This window comes from Acinonyx jubatus, chromosome D1, assembly GCF_027475565.1.
Source record: "Acinonyx jubatus isolate Ajub_Pintada_27869175 chromosome D1, VMU_Ajub_asm_v1.0, whole genome shotgun sequence".
NCBI lineage: Eukaryota > Metazoa > Chordata > Mammalia > Carnivora > Felidae > Acinonyx > Acinonyx jubatus.
Genome location: NC_069390.1, coordinates 39,059,247 through 39,077,318, shown reverse-complemented (window position 1 = coordinate 39,077,318; position 18,072 = coordinate 39,059,247). Strand labels below are relative to the sequence as shown.

Genomic DNA, 18,072 nt, shown 5'->3' with positions numbered 1-18,072 from the left:
CTCCCCTGACACACATCCCTAACCCTAGCCGTGCTGGGCTGCATACCAGCTCCAGATCAAGCCAATCCCCCTTGTGTTCTCCACAGTTCAGTTCAGAGCTTACCCTTTCCACCAGATATCCCGGGGCTTCCCGTGCATGTAGACCCCCTGCCCCTGCACTGTTGGTTTTCTGTCTGTGATGGCACCAGTCAGCAGTGCTTACCTCTGTGTGGGGATGGCTCCTTTGCTGTATTGATTCATCGAGGGCTTCTGTGTAAACAGCTCTCAGGCAAGTGCGAGCTTACTGGAGGGGGAGCATGATAAGCAATATCAAGAAGAATGACAATACTTGTAGAAAAGTGTCAGAGCAGAGACATAAAACTATGCCTGGGCACCCCATGGTGCTGTGCTCCTGCCCCAGGCGGAAGGAGTTCTGTTACCTGGTGAATTCCAGGAGTCTGGACCCAGGCCTTCCCCACCCCCTGCCCAGCCCAGTGCTGTGCAGTAGATGGGCACGCAACACTTGTTCACCACACGGCCTCCTGAAAGGCCTTTGCACCTGCGTTGACCCGGGCAAGGTGAAGGCTCCGAGTATGTGCATCTTTCCGGGGTGCGTTCACCCACTTATTCTTTACCTGGCCTCCACAGGAATTGCGCCAGTACCTGTCCAACCTTGCTGACCAATGCACCAGCGAGAACAACGCTGCAGACATGCCCCTCGTCATCATCCTGGACAACCTGCATCACGTCAGCTCCCTGGGCGAGATCTTCAATGGGCTGCTCAACTGCAAGGACCATAAATGGTAAAGGCCGGTTCCGGGCCTCCTGGCCCCCAGGAAGCTGGCGGCCACATGATGTGTGCTGCGTGGGCACCGTGCTCACGTGGGGGTTGGGGTGGGGGTGGTGGGGGAGGCAACCAGCCACCTGCCTGGACGCTCAGACAACACACGGGCTTCTGTGAGCACCTGCTCTGGCTTGGCTTCGAGTCACAGAGCCTTCTTTTCCTTCCTGTCCCCCGCAGCCCTTACATAATTGGCACAATGAACCAGGCTACCTCTTCTACCCCCAACCTGCAGCTTCACCACAACTTCAGGTAAGGGATCACTTTTCGAGGGCCAGCACTGGGTTGGGCGTCGTGCTGGGGATCCTCCCCAGCCTCACTCATTTAATTCTCATGGCAGCATCACTAGTTTATCTTGCTGGTGGGGAGACCGGGGCTGAGAGAATTGATTCGTGTGAGGTCACACAGCTGGCCCGTGGAAGAGCGGAGACAGGAGCCCAGGTCTCCCCGACTCTCCGCCCCGGGGGTGGCAGTGTCAGGATGGCAGCTCTGGGCTTGTGTCCCCTGTGCGTTTCCTGCAACGCGTCTCTCCATCCCTAGTGAACTTGAGCAACGGAAGCTCTTGCTTATGAATGTCCCCTCGTCGCTGGGTCTGTGGGCCTGTGAGTCCCCCACGAGTCCCTCTGCCCCAGTGCTGTAGTAGGGAGCCGTCCCTGCGGGGGTGCAGGAGGGGCTGTCCAGATCAGTCGTGCGAGGTTGTGTTGCTGCTTGCCTGGGCCCTTATGTGCGGCTGAGAAGCCGCTCTGGGGCCACCCCCCGGCTCCCTTACACTGGCGGCACTGCACGCATCCTAGAGGGCGATCTGTTGGAAGTGGACCTGCATCGTAACCGTCAGAAATGGTGATGCCCCCGGGCCTGACATCATGGCCACCTCTGCATCCAGGCTGTCCTGTCCCGTCCACACTTTCTCCTCCTGCCCCCAGCACCACCCCGTCTCCCAATACACCGCTGCAATCATTTTGTGGCCAGTGGGCCTGCCTGCAGCTTGGCTCCCTGCAGGCAATCTCCTGTGCCAGCGGCATCCAAGTGAGCATTCTAGAATTCAAATCTGACCATAAAGCCCTCATGCTTTAAAGTCCTTCAGGGGCTCCCCATTGGCTCCAGGATGGAATCAGACTCCTTAGGTGGGCTGGTCAAGTCTAAACACTGAATTACACTGGTTGCTCTGAATCTCTGGCAGCTTCCCACACACCCCACGTACGTGTGCAGATGGTGCAGCATGGCCTGCGGCCCGCACCCCAGCCCCCTTCTGGTCTCAGACATCCCCTCCCCTGAGGAGCCTTTCCTAAATCTCCAGGTTTCATTATGTCTCATTCCTCTCTTTGCTTCTCTGCTTCCTCCGCTGGGCTGTGTGCTTCTAGGGAACAGGGATTGTGTCTTAGTCTTGGTTATAGTTCCAGAGGCCGACACAGGGCCTGACTGCCAACACAAGAGGCAGCAGCCTTGGTGGTTAGAGCCCAGACACTGGGGCAGGACTGTCCTAGTACTAATCTTAGCCTTTCTGTTAACTAGCTGTTTGATCTCGGGCAAGTTGTGCAACCTGTCTATGCCTCAGCATATCTGTCTGTGAAATGGGGATGGCAGTCATAGGGCTGCTGTAATGAATTGGGAGTTCATGTGTGTCCAGCATTAGATCAGTGTTTTGTTGTATAGTGAGGCCTGTCCTATTAACATAGACACTCTCCAGATCTAATGAGCTTTGACTGGGGAGGCTGGTGTCATTTTTATCAGTCAGCATCATTGAAAATTATCGCTGACTTTCCTCCAGGTGGGTGCTTTGTGCCAACCACACAGAGCCCGTGAAGGGCTTCCTTGGCCGGTTCCTAAGGCGGAAGCTCATGGAAACAGAGATCAGTGGGCGGGTACGGAATGTGGAGCTGGTAAAAATCATTGACTGGATTCCCAAGGTCTGGCATCACCTCAACCGCTTCCTGGAGGCTCACAGCTCCTCGGATGTCACCATAGGTAGGTGGGAGGCTGGGCAGGGGCAGGTGGGTGGCCTGGCTGGGGGACAGGCACTGCTCCTGGAGCTCTGGTGTTCTCAGATGAGTGTCCTCAGGGCCTTGGCCAGGAGAGCACTTTGCAGGCACAAGTCAGCTGGACGCTGCACTGTCCATATGGATGAGAAGGGGACAGAGGGACAGTCACAGCCCAAGGCAGACCCTAGACTGGCAGTCATCTGCGTCCGGTGCTATGTCTCCACTGCCCCGCCATCTCGGCCCGGTGCACCAGGGCTGATCAGCAGCAGAGAGGGGCATCCAGCCTTGGCCGTTGCCAAAACTCCTGGCTCAGCAAAGAGCCCCCACGACAAGGCTCCCACAGGAGCAAACCACCCTGCAACACTGGCTTTGCTTTAACAACAAAGTGTTATCAACATTCCTGAAGCTTAGGGTTCAGAGAAAAAAAGGCCACCGATCATTCCCACATCCTGACGTGATCATCTTAATTTGAGCTTCTGTTTTCTGTCTCTACACAGACGTGCTTCATGTAGTTACGATCCTAGTGTGCACACAGGATGCTCTTTTCACTTTGTCCTAAGAGCAGTCTCCGTTTTTACAGTCCTTTTCAAAGGCTGCAAAATAGGCAAATGCAGGTGTACCGCTGTTTGCTTAACGGTGTCTCTTCTCTTGGACATTTCATGCGCTTCTGTTTCAAAGGTCAGGATTAATAATATTGCATCGAACATCTTTCTCTGTAAAGCCTCTCCTCGCTTCTGCGCGATTTTTCTGGGGGAGAGAGATCCCAGGGTGGGGTTAGGGATCCCGAGTGTAATGCCCTGTGCCCACCACCCGACAGTTGGCATTTCTGCTGTCATTCAGAAAGATCACAGGAGCCCTCTGTGGGGTTTGTTCGGAACGTGGCTTCTCTTAACACCCCAATTTCAGCTCTGATTTTTCCCTCTGGCCCCCAGGCCCCCGGCTCTTCCTGTCCTGCCCGATCGATGTGGATGGCTCGAGGGTGTGGTTCACCGACTTGTGGAACTACTCAATTATCCCCTATCTCCTCGAAGCCGTCAGAGAAGGACTCCAGGTGAGGAACACACTTGCTACTGGCCTCCTCAAAATCGGGGGTCATTGGGGTGACCAGATGAGTTGTTTTCATCTCCTCCTCTAGGGGTCTGACGTGGGGTGCCAACGCCTCACCGGCGAGGCCATCAGTCCAGCACAGAGTGGGACACACACTGAGCTGTAAATCCGGGCCCTGCCACTGTTATGTGTGACCCCAGGCAAGTTGTTCAGCCTCTGTGCCACAGTGCCCTCACTGATGGAAGAGGAGAATGATAATCCTCTGCCACGAAGGGTTATTGCGAGCACTAAATGCGGTCATGGCCGGCAAGTGCTCAGCACAGTGCACAAGAAATGGACGCATACCTGTGTGTAGCACTTCACAGTTTGCAAAGTATTCTCCTGTCTGCTGTTTGATTCAGGCCCGGCATTGGTCACGGGACTTGAGCAGAAAACATTTGTTTTTGGGTCTTCATTTTTCAGAAGAGGACAGTCGAGGCTTAAAGGGAATAAACGACTTGCCCAAGAATATAAAAGTGAAACTTGAGGAATCTGGGATTGGAGTCCAGGCCTCTGGCTCGAATTCCAGGTTCTGAGGCCTCTACCCCGTGCACTTACACCTGTCCCGGGACCCCTCCCGGGTGACCCTGGGGCCCACAAGGCTGCAAGTCCTGGCCCTGCCGCGGCAGGAAGGCAACACCCTTTCCTGCTCATTCAGCCCAGCATTGAATGCCAGGGGCTGAGCAGTAAATTGAAGCTTGCAGTGGTGCCCCTGTTGAGCCTGGAGGCCCCTGCAGCTTTCTTGCTGAGTTAACAGCAGGCATCAGGCACAACTGAATCAGCCGTGTCCCCAGGGGCTCCTCGGTGTCCTCCGTACTGGGCAACGGGAGACACAGGGTGCTGTCGTGAGCCTGTGGAGGGTGTGGGAGGGGCACGCCCACATGCACGTATGGGGTAAAGCCCATTAACGGCTGCGGTCTGTGCTCGTCCCTTCTGTACGTTTGGCTGAGCCTGGCTGCTTTGTAACGTGCAGCAGCACCTATGGTCTCAGAGGCGTTCAGGACGAGGCCTTTATTCCCATGATCTGTTAGCACCACACACCCAAGCAGCCACGCAGTCACTCCTATTTTGTGGGGCCCGTAGAAGCATCTTCCTACATGCTGGATTCCTGACGCCTGTTTCGTTTCAGAAGCCCCTCTCTGTTCTCCATCAGGGGCCTCCGGGGGCTGTGCTGTCCCCTGCACCTCTGGGAGACCCACACTGCTGAAAAGCAGCAGGGGAGTTAGAAGTGGAGGAAGTGTACCGTTTCCTCTTATTCTTGCCTCACCTGTCAGTGGTCCATTTGCTGCTTCTTTGCTCCAAATCTGTCTTGTGATGAGGGATGGGGAGTAACTTCAGAGTGTGCTTGGAAGAACCCATGGGGTCTGTTGGGTAAGGGCCTCCTTTGCCCGAGGAGGCACAAACCAGCAGTGGGAAGGCCGTGCAGCCCTGGACCACATACACATCAGCTGGCCCTTTGTCCTCACCAAGGATGGATATGCCAAGACGCTGCTCCCTTGGACCTGAATTTCAGAGAAGGCCTTCTGGGCATGGCTGTAAAGGTGGAGTCTGAACTCCCTTCCCTTCCTGGAGCTCACTGTGAAGGAGCACTTGGCCTCTTTCCCACCGAGAGTGAGGAGGCAACAGGTTGAAAGAATTTGGGGACGGCTATAGAACAGTCCATTGGGGCAGGGAACAGAGACATGCCACCATCTGATGGGACTCACCAGTTCAGTATGAGGCAAGAAAAATCGTTGCTTCTCTGTGCTGTGAGGTCATTTTTTTTTTTAATTTTTTTTTTAACGTTTATTTATTTTCAAGACAGAGAGCATGAATGGGGGGAGGGTCAGAGAAAGAGGGAGACACAGAATCAGAAGCAGGCTCCAGGCTCCGAGCTGTCAGCACAGAGCCCGACGCGGGGCTCGAACTCATGAACCACAAGATCATGACCTGAGCCAAAGTCGGACACTCAACCGACTGAGCCACCCAGGCGCCCCTGTGAGGTCATTTAAAAGACAATCTTTTAAGAGTGTGGGAGCTACCAGGGGGAGGCAGCCAGAGTTAGCATTTTCATTTTACCAAATTGCTCAAAAGTGAGCCATCTTGCCTGTGACCTCATCCTGAGGAGCCAAAGGAAAACCCACAGAATCTGCTGGTTCATGAGGAAACCTGGCATGTTCTTCATGCCTCTGGTTTTGAAGGAAAAGTCTGCTGACGTTTATTGAGGGCCTGCTACTTGCTGGGCACCGTGCGAGGGGCCTGATATGCACGCTCTCATTTAGTTCTAACAGCTCAGCGAGTATACCTCATAAACGAGACCAGGCTCACAAGAGTTTTTGACTGTTACCCAGGTTCACACAGTGGGGTATGATACACCAGCATTAGAGCCGGGTCTGGCTGACCCCTCCATTACTTCTCTGATTTTCAGGCTGTCTCGAGGACCCCCATAACTCCCAGAAGCCTCAGGTGGCTCAGGGAACAAAGTGTTGTGTTTTATACAATGGTTTTCTACGTGAGATGGCATGTGACAAAAGGATTCCTCGATCTTTTTTTTTTTTTTTAATTTTTTTAAATGTTTATTTTTGAGAGAGAGCACAAGCAGGGGAAGGGCAGAGAGAGAGAAGACGACGCAGAATCTAAAGCAGGCTCCAGGCTCTGAGCTGTCCGCACAGAGCCCGATGCGGAGCTCAAACTCATGGGCTGCAAGATCCTGACCTGAACCGAAGTCGGACACTTAACCGACTGAGCCGCCTAGGTGCCCCAAGGATTCCTCTATCTTAAAAAAAGTTTGATTCCCTACTGTCCTTCGTGTTACCTTGAGTCCGCGCTTACTGTGTGCTGGGCGCCGTGTGGGGTCATCGGCTCCTCACCTGCCCCTGCAGAGTGAGTGTCATGGCCAGGAGGGGAGTGCGCTGCAGAGTCAGAAGGCTCACAGAGGCCCAGCTTTTAGTTCCCAGTGTCTCGGCCCACAGTTCCTGAGCCAGTGGGCACGGCACACTCCTCCCTGCCTTGGGGCAAGTACATGGCCCGTCTGTCTGTCTCTCTTTCCATCTGTCTCTGCTGCTTCCCAGAGCTGCCTCGGGGCTCTGCAGTGGGGCCGAGGAGCTTTTATGATAATTCCTGTGCTTGCCACGGTACTTACCCAACCATTCATCACCTGGTCTTGAACATGTCTAGTGGCGAGTGTGGAGGCTTGTAAAAATATTTTCTGTTCTCGCAGATGATGTTCACATGCGCCTGATGTACATTTGTCTTATGACTCAGTTCCCAGTCCTGTTACCCTTTGGAGCTGTCACTGTTAACATTTGCCAAAGTGTCCCAAGTCTACAGAGCAGCTCAGAAGACCTGTGTCCCTCTGGTGGCCCCGGGGGGGGCGGGGGGGGGGGAGAGCTTTGGGCCATTTATCAGATGGCCCAATCTGCTCTGAGACCCTGGGCAAGTCTCCTGTTTGTAAGCCTCAGGTTCCCTGTCTGTGATCTGAAAAGCTTAGACTAGAAGTATTTTCTCTAGCGGTCTTCTGTGGAGCCCAGAAGGTGCTCAGATTCCTCGGTGGTGGGGAAGAGTAAATATTTGAAAAACCACTGGGCCATATTATGTCTAAGGGCTTGATGAGCTCCACATCCTGGCCTCTGTTGCTCTGCAGCCCGGAGCCTCTCCTCCTCCAGACTGGCTCCAGAAGTAAGGGTCTGGTTCAGCCTCACCCAGGAGGTCTGGCTTGGGAAAGCTGGTCCAGTCCTCCCTTTGGAGGGGGAAGCTTCTAAAAATTGCAGGAATGTTTCTAATCGAGACCAACCTTCTTCAGTTCTGAATACCCCCCACATGCGGGTGTGTTCCCTCCCTCCCCGGCATGCACGCACGTGTACACACGCACTTTCCTTCAAGTGATCCCTTCTCACTCAGACTATGAGTTGCCTTTAGAACACCAGACTGAATGCTCAGGCCCGAGACTCACCATTGCCCCAGGGTTAAGGAAGGTTGAGTGACAGGGTCAGAGCGCTAGACGGGAGGGGTGCTAGCGTCTGAGAAAGCAGTGAGGTCATACGAGGCTGTGTATGTGTGTGCTGAGTGCAGAAGGAGCCAGGGGCTGACGGAGAGAGATGGGTAAGCGCATCCGCCCTGCACGCAGGGCGGGCGGCTTCCCGGCAAATCATACGTAAAGGTCACAGGTGCCTTAGGCAATGGTGAGTCAGCCAAGTTGACACGTCCTTGTCTGGTGGACAGTCTGGTCTGCATCTCTCTGCTCTGGGTTTGGCTGAGTCACGTGGCTCTCGCTGATACCAAGGGGTTCAGAAGTGGAGTCATTCAGGAGGGCTGGAGAGGGGAAAGGCCCAGACAAGGAAACTGAGGTCCTAGGTCTGACCCAGCTCCGCTCCATAACCTTCCACAGCTGGTGCTTCTGTCTAGGCCCCGACTTCCCCATCCGGTTAATGAGGCTAGGTGACCCCAGTTCCTTCTAGCCGGGGCGACCTATGACTTGTGTAGATGTGGTTTTGTCAGAGCTTCAGAGCTCGGCTCTGTTCTGTTAGCCAGTCCTCTCTCCCCTCTCCACTGGGAGAGCAGAGGGAGCAGACAGGCTGGGGGCTGGGTGCAGTTTCACTCCGGTGCCCCCTGCACCATTGTGGTTCAGGAGTCTTCGGTCTTTATACCCATGGTCCCCTGGAGAAGGGGGCGTCTTCCAGAGCCACAGCCGGCACCACGCTGGGCGAGCACATCTACCCCATCTCCTTAGACTCAGTGCTGCGTGGAGGCAGACAGACTTGGACTCCAGTTCTGCTGTTTTTTTTTCTCCCTGGGCCTGTCCCGTCATCTGGGAGACTCGGTCGTAGGGTCGTCCCTGGGAACCACATGTTAGTTAAACAAGATATTCGTAAAGCACCGCTGGCACACCGTAACCTATGAGATGTGGCCGCGGTGCCGGCATTACAGAGAAAGGATGGAGACGACACCTAGCCATGCCACATTCAGAGCCCGGCCTTGGGAGGTGCTGCTGCCTGGGCTTCTGTCCTTGAAAGAGTATATGTGTCTCTTGACATTGCTCGTAGAAGTCACTGGAGGGGGCGCCTGCCTGTTAAGCATCCAACACGCGATTTCGGCTCAGGTCATGATCTCACAGTTCGTGGGATGGAGCCCCACGTCAGGCTCTGCACTGACAGCACGAGGCCTGCTTGGGATTCTCTGCCCCTCCCCTGCTCGCGTGCTTGCTGACACCCACACCCACTCACTCTCCCTAAATAAAGAAAGAAATAAACAAACAAATAAATAAACATTTTTGAAAGTCACTAGAATAGTTGTATCAGTATTTAAGGCTTAAGAAAAGGCCTTGAGTTGCTCATGTAGTTTTCTGTTTTAAGAGCAAATTAGTTGTTAGTTTGGAAGGATACATGAGAGAGAGATTTGAAATTCCAACGCCCATGTGTAACCTCTGTTAACAGTCTGCTGTTTTGAAAGTGACCAGCGCTGCTATAGAGGGCCTCGGAGAGTCCGACCTGCTTCAGGAAATGGGGTTTTCTCAAACCAGGGCTGTTTGCGACCCCTCCTGTGGTGTTGATACCCAGCACTCGATCTGTGTGGGAGGTCATCTTTGCAGAGGGGTGTACCGAATGGGATACCAGAACCGGCCTGTGTGAGCTGATGGTCAGCACCTCCTTCCAACTCCAGGTTCAGTGATACCATACTGGTAGTTTGAAATTGGCCGTAGTAGGTCTATTTATACCACAGAAATTGGCAAACGCTTCAAATTACATGGTGGTCGTTCCCCCACCCCAGGTGGCTACTTTTCAGATTAGGTCAGCAAAGCTTAAAGCTTAGGGTGACACGGTGAGGCAGTGGCAGAGCTAAGAGGTGAACCCAGGTCATCCGAACTCCGAAGTTGGCGCCTTTGACCCCCCCCCCCCCCCCCCAGGTCATGTTGCCTTCAGTCTTAGTACATCGAGCTGTGTGTGCCTTGGATGACCTCCTTAAGGTAGATTTCTGGAAGTGGAATTATGCCATCAGGGAAGGCATAACGCTGGGCTTGAGGAGTTTTTCAGATGACTACTATACCAGGCCTGCAGAAGAGGTCTCCAGCCACACCCAGACTATTCCTTCTTTGCCTGTTTTCAGCTCTACGGAAGGCGGGCCCCCTGGGAGGATCCTGCCAAGTGGGTGATGGAGACCTACCCCTGGGCAGCCAGCCCACAGCAACACGAGTGGCCCCCCCTGCTGCAGCTCCGGCCTGAGGACGTCGGCTTTGATGGCTACTCCATACCTCGGGAAGGGTCTGCGAGCAAGCAGGTGCCCCCCAGTGACGCTGAAGGAGACCCGCTGGTGAGTCCTCCGCTCCCAGAGCACTTACTGTGTATCCGTCATCGTGCAAGGCATGCTGGGAATACAGACATGACCGAGCCCGGGTCTTGCTTTGGAAGGCCAGACCCATCCCAAGATTAGTCACATTTTTGCCAATATTTTCTTCCATGGTGTCAGTTTTTCACTGTCCTTTAACCCTCTGAAATGTGTTCTGGTATAAGGTAAAAGGTTAAGAATTTGATCCCCCTCCCCGCAAACATCCCCGTACCACTCTTTGCCTCCTGATTTGAGTGCCACCTTTATCAAGTACTGTCCTTCTCCATCGATCTCTCCCCCTAGTAACGGGGCAGAGGCGGGGAGATTCCTAAGGAGCAGAAGCCCAAGCCAACTGATCAGGAGCACAGGCAGGGAGAGGTTTGAGGGCAGGAAGGACTCGCAAAGGACAGGGAGGCCTCAATACGGGTCCCAAGGCCAGTGATATGAGTTAAGCCTTTAACACTGCCTGAGTTTCTTATTTACCCCCACCACTGCTAAAGCAAATAAAGGTCCTTTGAGAAGAACCTGGACCAGAGACGATAACACTATAATTACAGTGTTCCCTGCCTATGAGACCCGTACATAGTCCTACTGCGAAATTACATCTAATAAATCAAAAGCTCCATAAAAGAAGGTGGAAGCACATATCCCAGAGCCTCCCATACTTAAATGACCATTATCATGCCTTCAGTTTACCCTTGAGCTACCTTGGCAGCTAAGGCAAAAGGAAAAACACAGCAGAGAATATTACTTGCATTACTTAATGAAAGAACATATTCATAAGGGATGCAGCAGGATTAAAAGGCAGCTAACGTGTTGTTCTATGCCTGATGACTAACTGATTTGCTAGCTAAAAATAACAATAGCTGCTTTGGCTTGTCTGCCATCCTCCCGACTGGCAGCAAGGAGCTGTGGTCCTGTGGAGACTTTTTAAACAGGACCTCTGTTCTAACTGGTGTTATTATTTGTTATATGCACGACCTCATTTACAGCGTTGATAAACAACAGTGTTGCAGAAGAAAGGATTCGGCTTGAAGAAGCCGTTTCTAACATTAACGATGGCTGAAAGCCAGAGTCATGGCGAGCTTTTTGTGGCTGCAGGCTCATGAGATCTTCCCTCAGGAATAGAAGAGAACTTAGGAGATACCTAGAGGAAAGAATGGCTCCCTCATCCCCAGACCCTCTTTTCTTACCCAGGAATATTTGTGTCCCTGATTAAACCTGAGGGGATTTAGGTAAAACCTGGAGCTCTTGGAACAGTTACCCAGAATTCTCCCTCCAACCCCAGACCCTCAGAAGGGAGTTGGGCCAGCTCCGTTCCCCCCACTTTATAGTTGCTGTTTCTCCCTGCCCAGTGCCAGAGATCTCTGTTAGAATAGCTCTCTTGTGTCCTGGTCTGTCTCCCTCATGAGACTGAGACCTCCAAGAGAACAGGACTGACTGGTTTTTGCTCCAGAACACCTGCTATAAGTGCCGGGGGTCCAGGGGTGGGTTGATGAGTGAGGAATCATGGCCGCAAAGGATCGTCCATGGTGCCACAGCTCCATCTCTTCCCCCCTCGCGGCTTTGCGGGTAGGCACCAGCAGATGGTGTTCCCGTGCCCTGGCTCACCCTAGGACGCCACACAGCATCCTGAGGGCCAGCTGGCGAGGAAGCAGCTGGATTTCCTGCCCAGCTGCATCACGTCCTGGCCTTAGCTCAGAGAGACCCTACTTTCTAACTTACTTGCTACATAGAACATAAAATACCCAATTGACAGTTGCAAGTAAGTTCCCAGTTCCCCCCTTCACTCCTAAACAAATGCCCAATAGAGTATAGACCAGGGAAGTTTGGAGGAACACCCTTCAAGCTCTTTAAGGCAAAGGATGGCACTTGCAGATCTCGTTTATTGAGCACTTAACCAGGCGCCAGGCCCTATTCTGACGGTCTGATGCACATCACGTCATCTTGTTCCCTATTTCAACCCTCTGAGATACAGGCGCTATTGTTCTCTCCACTCTATCGATGAGGAACTGGTGGCTCAGGTATCTTAGGTAATTGTTCGGAGTTCTCTGACTTGGAATCCAGGTTTCTGTGTGCCTCGTGGCTCTGCTTGTAACCGGTGCTGACCTTTCTCTCCCGTGGCGGCCTTGACAGGAGCGGGCACACGGCCGGCTCCGGGCTGCCCTCTGGCCAGAGCCAGATGCACCCATGGGCTGGATGCTCCCTGAATGGGGAGCCGTGTGCGTCATATGTCAGCAGCAGGGACGCTGGACTGGCATCTTTATCCAGTTTGAGGCCCGTGTTTGAGTAAAGTGTGTCCCTTCCAAATAAAAAATAAATCCTGTATTCATAGACGACTTCCTATTTTGTTTTCTGTGCTCTACATATGTGAACTCAATCCACACCGTAACGTTGTGGGACAGGTACGATTATTGTTCGCCTGTGGCCAGTGAAGAAACTAAGGCACAAAAAGGTTAAGTAACTTACCCATGCTTATGCAACTAGTAAGTGGTAAAGACAGGATTTGAACCCTGGAAGCCTGGCCCATAGCCCACACCTGTGTCCACAGCCCCCACTATAGGCGGCAACCCGGAGCGAGTGTGGAGGGGGGTAGCGTGAGCTTGGAAAAGGCCAGAGGTGGGCAGCTGCCAGACTGAAAGCTGCTCATGCTCTCCCTCTCTCCCCAGATGAACATGCTGATGAGGCTGCAGGAGGCGGCCAACTACTCCAGCCCCCAGAGCTATGACAGCGACTCCAACAGTAACAGCCATCACGATGATATCCTGGACTCGTCCCTAGAGTCTACTCTGTGACAGGGGCCAGCCATGGAGCCCGCCCACCTCCCCCGGTCCTTGCCCTGCTCCACCTGCGTCCCCTGCACCATCCTGAACATGCCCTCCTGAGCCAGCCCCCCCGCCGCAGCGTGAGAGCTGCAGGGATACCCAGACCCCTCATCCTCCAGCCTTGGCCCCGGGTGCAGGCCTCCCGGGCCGGCCGCCTTGGGACCGCTTCCTTCCACAGTGAGAACTGCACTATCTTCCGTTTATTTTAATTATCGTTTGCCTTGTTGCTGTGACCTCCCTAAGACACTGAAGACACTTCTCGGGAAAGGATCGTCACCGTTGAAATGAAAAGATTATAAAAGAAAAAAAAAAAAAAAAAAAGGAAACCAAGAACCCACTAGAAGCTCTGAAACCAAACAGCATCCTGCCAAGGAGCTGCCCAGGGCAGAAGAGGCCGGAACCAAGCTGGAAATGTGGACTCCCTAGCTTCCACTCAGCCCAGAAACCGCAACCGGGTGGTGTCGCCAGCACCCCCGCATCTGCCTCCCCGCCTTCGTCCCCGTCGACCCCGGAAGAGAACTGTGTTAACTAGGGCACTACAGAGCTACAACACAGGGAAACCTTAGGGAAAAGCAAAGCGCGCTTGCTGTTTTGTTTTGCTTTTTTAAATGGTGCTCTCCTTACCCGAGAGGTATTTTGCCTGTTCCAGTTCAACCACACCTTTCAGATCCGTCAGCCTCCAGTCGATCCCTACGCGTGAGCGGCGCGTGCGCGAGCCGATGTGGCCGCGGCGCAGACGCCACGTGTCTACTTCCTCCTTCTCTAGAAATGAATCAGGTTTTTCTTTCTGCAAACACTGTGTACAGTGAGAATTGGTCTATTTTGGAGAACTGGTTACCCCTTTGCCAGTGAGGTTGAGTTTCCCCCTTTCTGACTCTTTGATTTTGAAGATTTCCGCCCACCCCCCAACCCCAACCCCAGCCCCCGCCCCCCCCCCCCCCCCCACCTTTGGTCAGAATCAGTCCTTTGGTGAAAGAAAGAACCGCAGGAGTTGAGTTTCGGTTTGGTCCTGCTGAGTTCTGGTTTTTCAGTTGTCCATCCTCACGGTTTTACACCTCGCCGCCTCCTGCTGTGGCCGGGGGGGTGGTTGTGTCCTTCCTGGTGGACCAGGACCCCATCCTCCACGCGTGGGTGAGCCGGGACCTTGCCTTTCCTTCTCGTCCTTGAGGCTTCAGAACGCACATTGACACCTCAGGCGTGCCAGCCCCAGCCTCAGGTGGGGGTGCTGAGGTCACCTCGCAAAAGACTTGCACTTTCCTCAGAACCAACGTGACGCAACTCAGCAAGGGGCCGGCGGCCGCTCCTTTCCAGAAGCCCCGGCCTCTGTCCGGACGAGTCTTGCCTGACCTCTTCGGTGCTGACCTTCCCAAAGCGATGCCTTACTGGTTTTGTACTAACCGTGTTCATTTACAAGTGTTGTGCCTGCCTGGGGTCCATGTTTTGTTTTCCCCATCAGCAAACAGGGCTAAAAAGTCATCTACCCATTAGGAGGACTCAAGTTGCTGTGACTTTTCTCATCCAAAAGACTCATTTGTGTGGATGTGTGACCATGAGAAAAAGAAGGAAAAAAAAAAAAAAAAGAAAAGATGCATTTTTTTTTTTTTTTAGGTTCTTCTCAGTCTCCAGCTAACACTCTGACTGGTCAATGATCTGTCTTGTGCAGGAAAAGGCAAAAGTTCCTACAAGTTCACATGACATTGCTGATACATACCCTGCTAGTATGCGTCTTCAACATGCTGGTATTTTCTTTACAGAGAGTGGTAAATCTTGAAGTTGTTTGTTTCTGCTTTATAAAAAGAATCTTTATTGGACCCCAGTGAGGGTGTCTCTGTTAATGATCAGGGTTTTTATTCCATCTTTCCCATTCCTATTTCTGAAGGTCCATCTCTAGACACTTTCATTTTCTTATCACAAGAACTTGACCTGAAACTGCTCACATGATATTGGACGACACCATTGTCTTCCTCCTTAAAGGAAAAGGAGAATGTGTCCCACTAGCTGGTGAACGGAAAACCTCTCCGTGCCGACCTTGCTTTATTCACCGTAAACTCAGACTCTCTCGTGCGCAGCCTTCATTAGCCATCTGGGTGTGTGTGTCTTGTTCTGTTGTTGTTGTTTTTTTTTGTTTTTTTTTTTTCCATAAAAATTTGAAACCATGAATTTAGCCTGTGACCACGGGCCACACCCTGAGCCTTCTGGTAAACCTGAAGAGTGGTCCTTCTCAATCTGTTTCCCAACGATGACCTTACACGCTCATACTGTGAATTTGGGAGGAGGTAAAATGGACTTCTCCTTGGGGGCAGTTTTCCTAGTCACCTTGTGAGTAGACACCTGTCAATATTGTTTGAAACTTTTTAACTTTTTTTTTTTTTTTTCTTTTTTAGTGATACCTTCTCTTTCTCTTCTCCCCTCTCCTACAGACTTCCCTCCCACTGGGTCCAGGCTCAGAACCAAGATCTCTGTCCCTGGTGCTGCCTGACTAGTGACTGGTGATTTCAAGTAGCGTAGCCCTTGTGTGATTCACAACTCCGTGTCCTTCCTAAAGTTTCGGGAAGCAGGGTTGTCTGATATGCACAATTCTTATTTTGGCCATATTTTACTTTAGTGTCACTCACCTTTGACAAAGTGACTTTGTACTCATTTAGGGCTCTGTCCAAAATGCTTCCATTTTGCCTTTTTCTACAGTTAGGCTAATCTTGAAATGTATGAAATTCTATGCAACATTTATGTTGAGTTACCAATGGAAGCCAAAAGTCTTCTTCCCAAACTGCCAAGAATTATACAGGCCATAAATGAGAGGGGAATATCTTTTAATTTAAATTTGGGGGTGGGGTAGGGGTGGGACAAGGAACGAGACTTACCTAGACCTTTGTTGTGTCTTGGGGACATTTTTTATTTTACTGTTGATGCTTCAACTTCAAAATTCTGTGTATTCAAATTTGATCGTGGCGAATCTACTTCAAAAGGAAAAAATAATCCGACTTTGTGGATATTAAATGGAAGGTTTGCTGTTTTAATCTAGTTTCCAGTGGAGCAGTTTATGAAATATGTCCTATAAGATGTACATTTTTTCATTGTAACATAGAAATTGTAAATAATTGATTAAAGTGCTGCATTTTGATGAATTTTTTCTAGCCATTTTTAAAGAGAAAACTAGGAATTGAGTATTTTGTGTACGGTATGTTTCCTTCCTCCTTCCCTCCCTCCCTCCCTATTTAATTTTCATTTGTCATGAGGTTTTTGGATTTGCCAATGATCTACTGGAGATCATGCCCCACGTCATAGAGAATAAAGCTGATGATTGTACCAGTCTTAAATTATTCATGATTCAATAAAATTGATGCTTATTTATTCAGATTCGTGGTTTGGCTTTTCTGTGCTGGAGCAAGTCCTTGTCAGAGTTCAATTTCATTCCAACAGGAAGCCATTCTTCCTTGGGTACAGCAAACAGGGAGAGCCCAAAACACTTGCAAACCTATCTTTGCCGCGCTGTCATCAACACCTACCTCTTCTCAGTTTCTCATCTAAGTGACTACTTGTGTGGCGCTTTTTGGAAATGTAAAACTCCAGACTCCTCTCCACCTTTATGAATCATGGAGGATCTTGTGGAAATGAAGATTCTGATTTGGTGGGACCAGAGTTCTTAAGACCAGGTTCTTAATTTCTAACCTCCTTCTAGGCAGTGCCAGTGCTGTGGGCCCTACACCACACCTCGAGCAGCAAGCTATATCATTCTCCAGCTGGACCCCCGGTCAACTCCTTGGCACAAGAAAGATTTTTTTTTTAATGTATTGAGAACCTATTAATGGTCAACTTGCTTTCCCAAGCGCCCCAATATAACCTGCAAAATGACCCCGAGGAGGTAAATATTCTTCCATTTTACAAATGAAAAAAAAAAAAAACAGGCTCAGAGAAAACAACTTGCCAAGGATCCTGTCGGCTAAGAGGTGTGGGAGTTGGGAGTTTCAGCCTCATCTTCCAAATCCAAATCCTGCCTCTCTGGGCCGCCTCTGAAGGGCCCCATTCCACGCAGCAGCTGGCGTGCATTGCAGAGCACAGGCGGTGGGAGATGATATCACGCCTTAGCATTCACGTTTAATAGCAACAACAAAAATTTTAAAGGCTTGAAGTGAGGCCTTTGGTTTTGCTCTGAACCCGATTCTACACAGCTAGCTCAACTGCTAGCGATGTGAGGTGTCCAACTCCTAAGGCACAGCTCCTATAATGCACCGCGGTGGCCCAGCCAGGGAGAGAGAATCCAGATGTTTAGCAGAGGCAGTTTTAAATGCCGGTGCAAAAAAACGAAGGGGAGCTGGCACAGTGGTCTGGCAACTAGGTATCCTGGTTTCTAAGCGTTTCCACATCAGATATTCTACCCGTGGCTACACAATCGTTTCTGATGTTCTCTAGGAAATGGGGTCGGCATATATAAAGGACGTGATTAGCTGGAGGACTTCAAAAAGGAAGAAGGAACGGAGCTGTGCATTGAAGTCTTTCCTGTGTGCTGGACGCCGTATACCGAGAACTTCACTTCATCACGCACAGTCATAGCACCTCCAAGAGGTGGGCGCTCTTGACTCTGTTTCACAGGGAGAAACCTGAGGCTGACTAACGTTACGGGACTTACCGTATTGTAGAAATGGAGTTCTCGGTGTGTCTGGTTCTAAAGCCCCCGCCCTTTGTGCCACATGATGCTAGTCTCTTAGGTTGGACTTTGAGGGGGAGGTTTACACATCCCTTCCGCGCCTGTTACTTATTGCTGTGTAACAAGTCGCCCTCAGAATTTAGCAGCTTCAGGCAACGAACATCTCTCCGTTTGTGTGAAGCAGGAATCTGGATGTGGCGTGGCTGGGTCATCTGATTCGGAGTTTCTCACCAGGCTGCCATCAGCACGTCTTAAATATTTACAAGGAATATTCAAAAGCAGGAACTATAGACAGCATCGTTTAATTTTTAAGTAATCCGTACTCCCAACATGGGGCTCGTACTCACACCCCCAAGACTGAGAGTCACATGCTCCACCCACTAAGCTAGCCAGGCACCCCAGAAATCATATTTAATT

The 18,072-nt window shown here is 51.5% G+C and overlaps 1 protein-coding gene across 2 annotated transcripts in view; it reads left to right on the top strand.

The window, feature by feature from the left end:
• NAV2 (neuron navigator 2) overlaps window positions 1-16,367 on the top strand; it is a 394,263-nt gene extending 377,896 nt beyond the window's left edge. For both annotated transcript variants that reach the window (XM_053203382.1, XM_053203383.1), the window contains 6 exons: window positions 628-782; window positions 1,001-1,072; window positions 2,589-2,785; window positions 3,732-3,850; window positions 9,967-10,170; window positions 12,855-16,367. In XM_053203382.1, the coding sequence (XP_053059357.1) occupies window positions 628-782; window positions 1,001-1,072; window positions 2,589-2,785; window positions 3,732-3,850; window positions 9,967-10,170; window positions 12,855-12,980 (873 nt within the window). In that variant the 3' untranslated portion in view covers window positions 12,981-16,367. The remainder of the gene's footprint in view (window positions 1-627; window positions 783-1,000; window positions 1,073-2,588; window positions 2,786-3,731; window positions 3,851-9,966; window positions 10,171-12,854) is intronic.
• The last annotated feature ends 1,705 nt before the right edge of the window (window positions 16,368-18,072 follow it).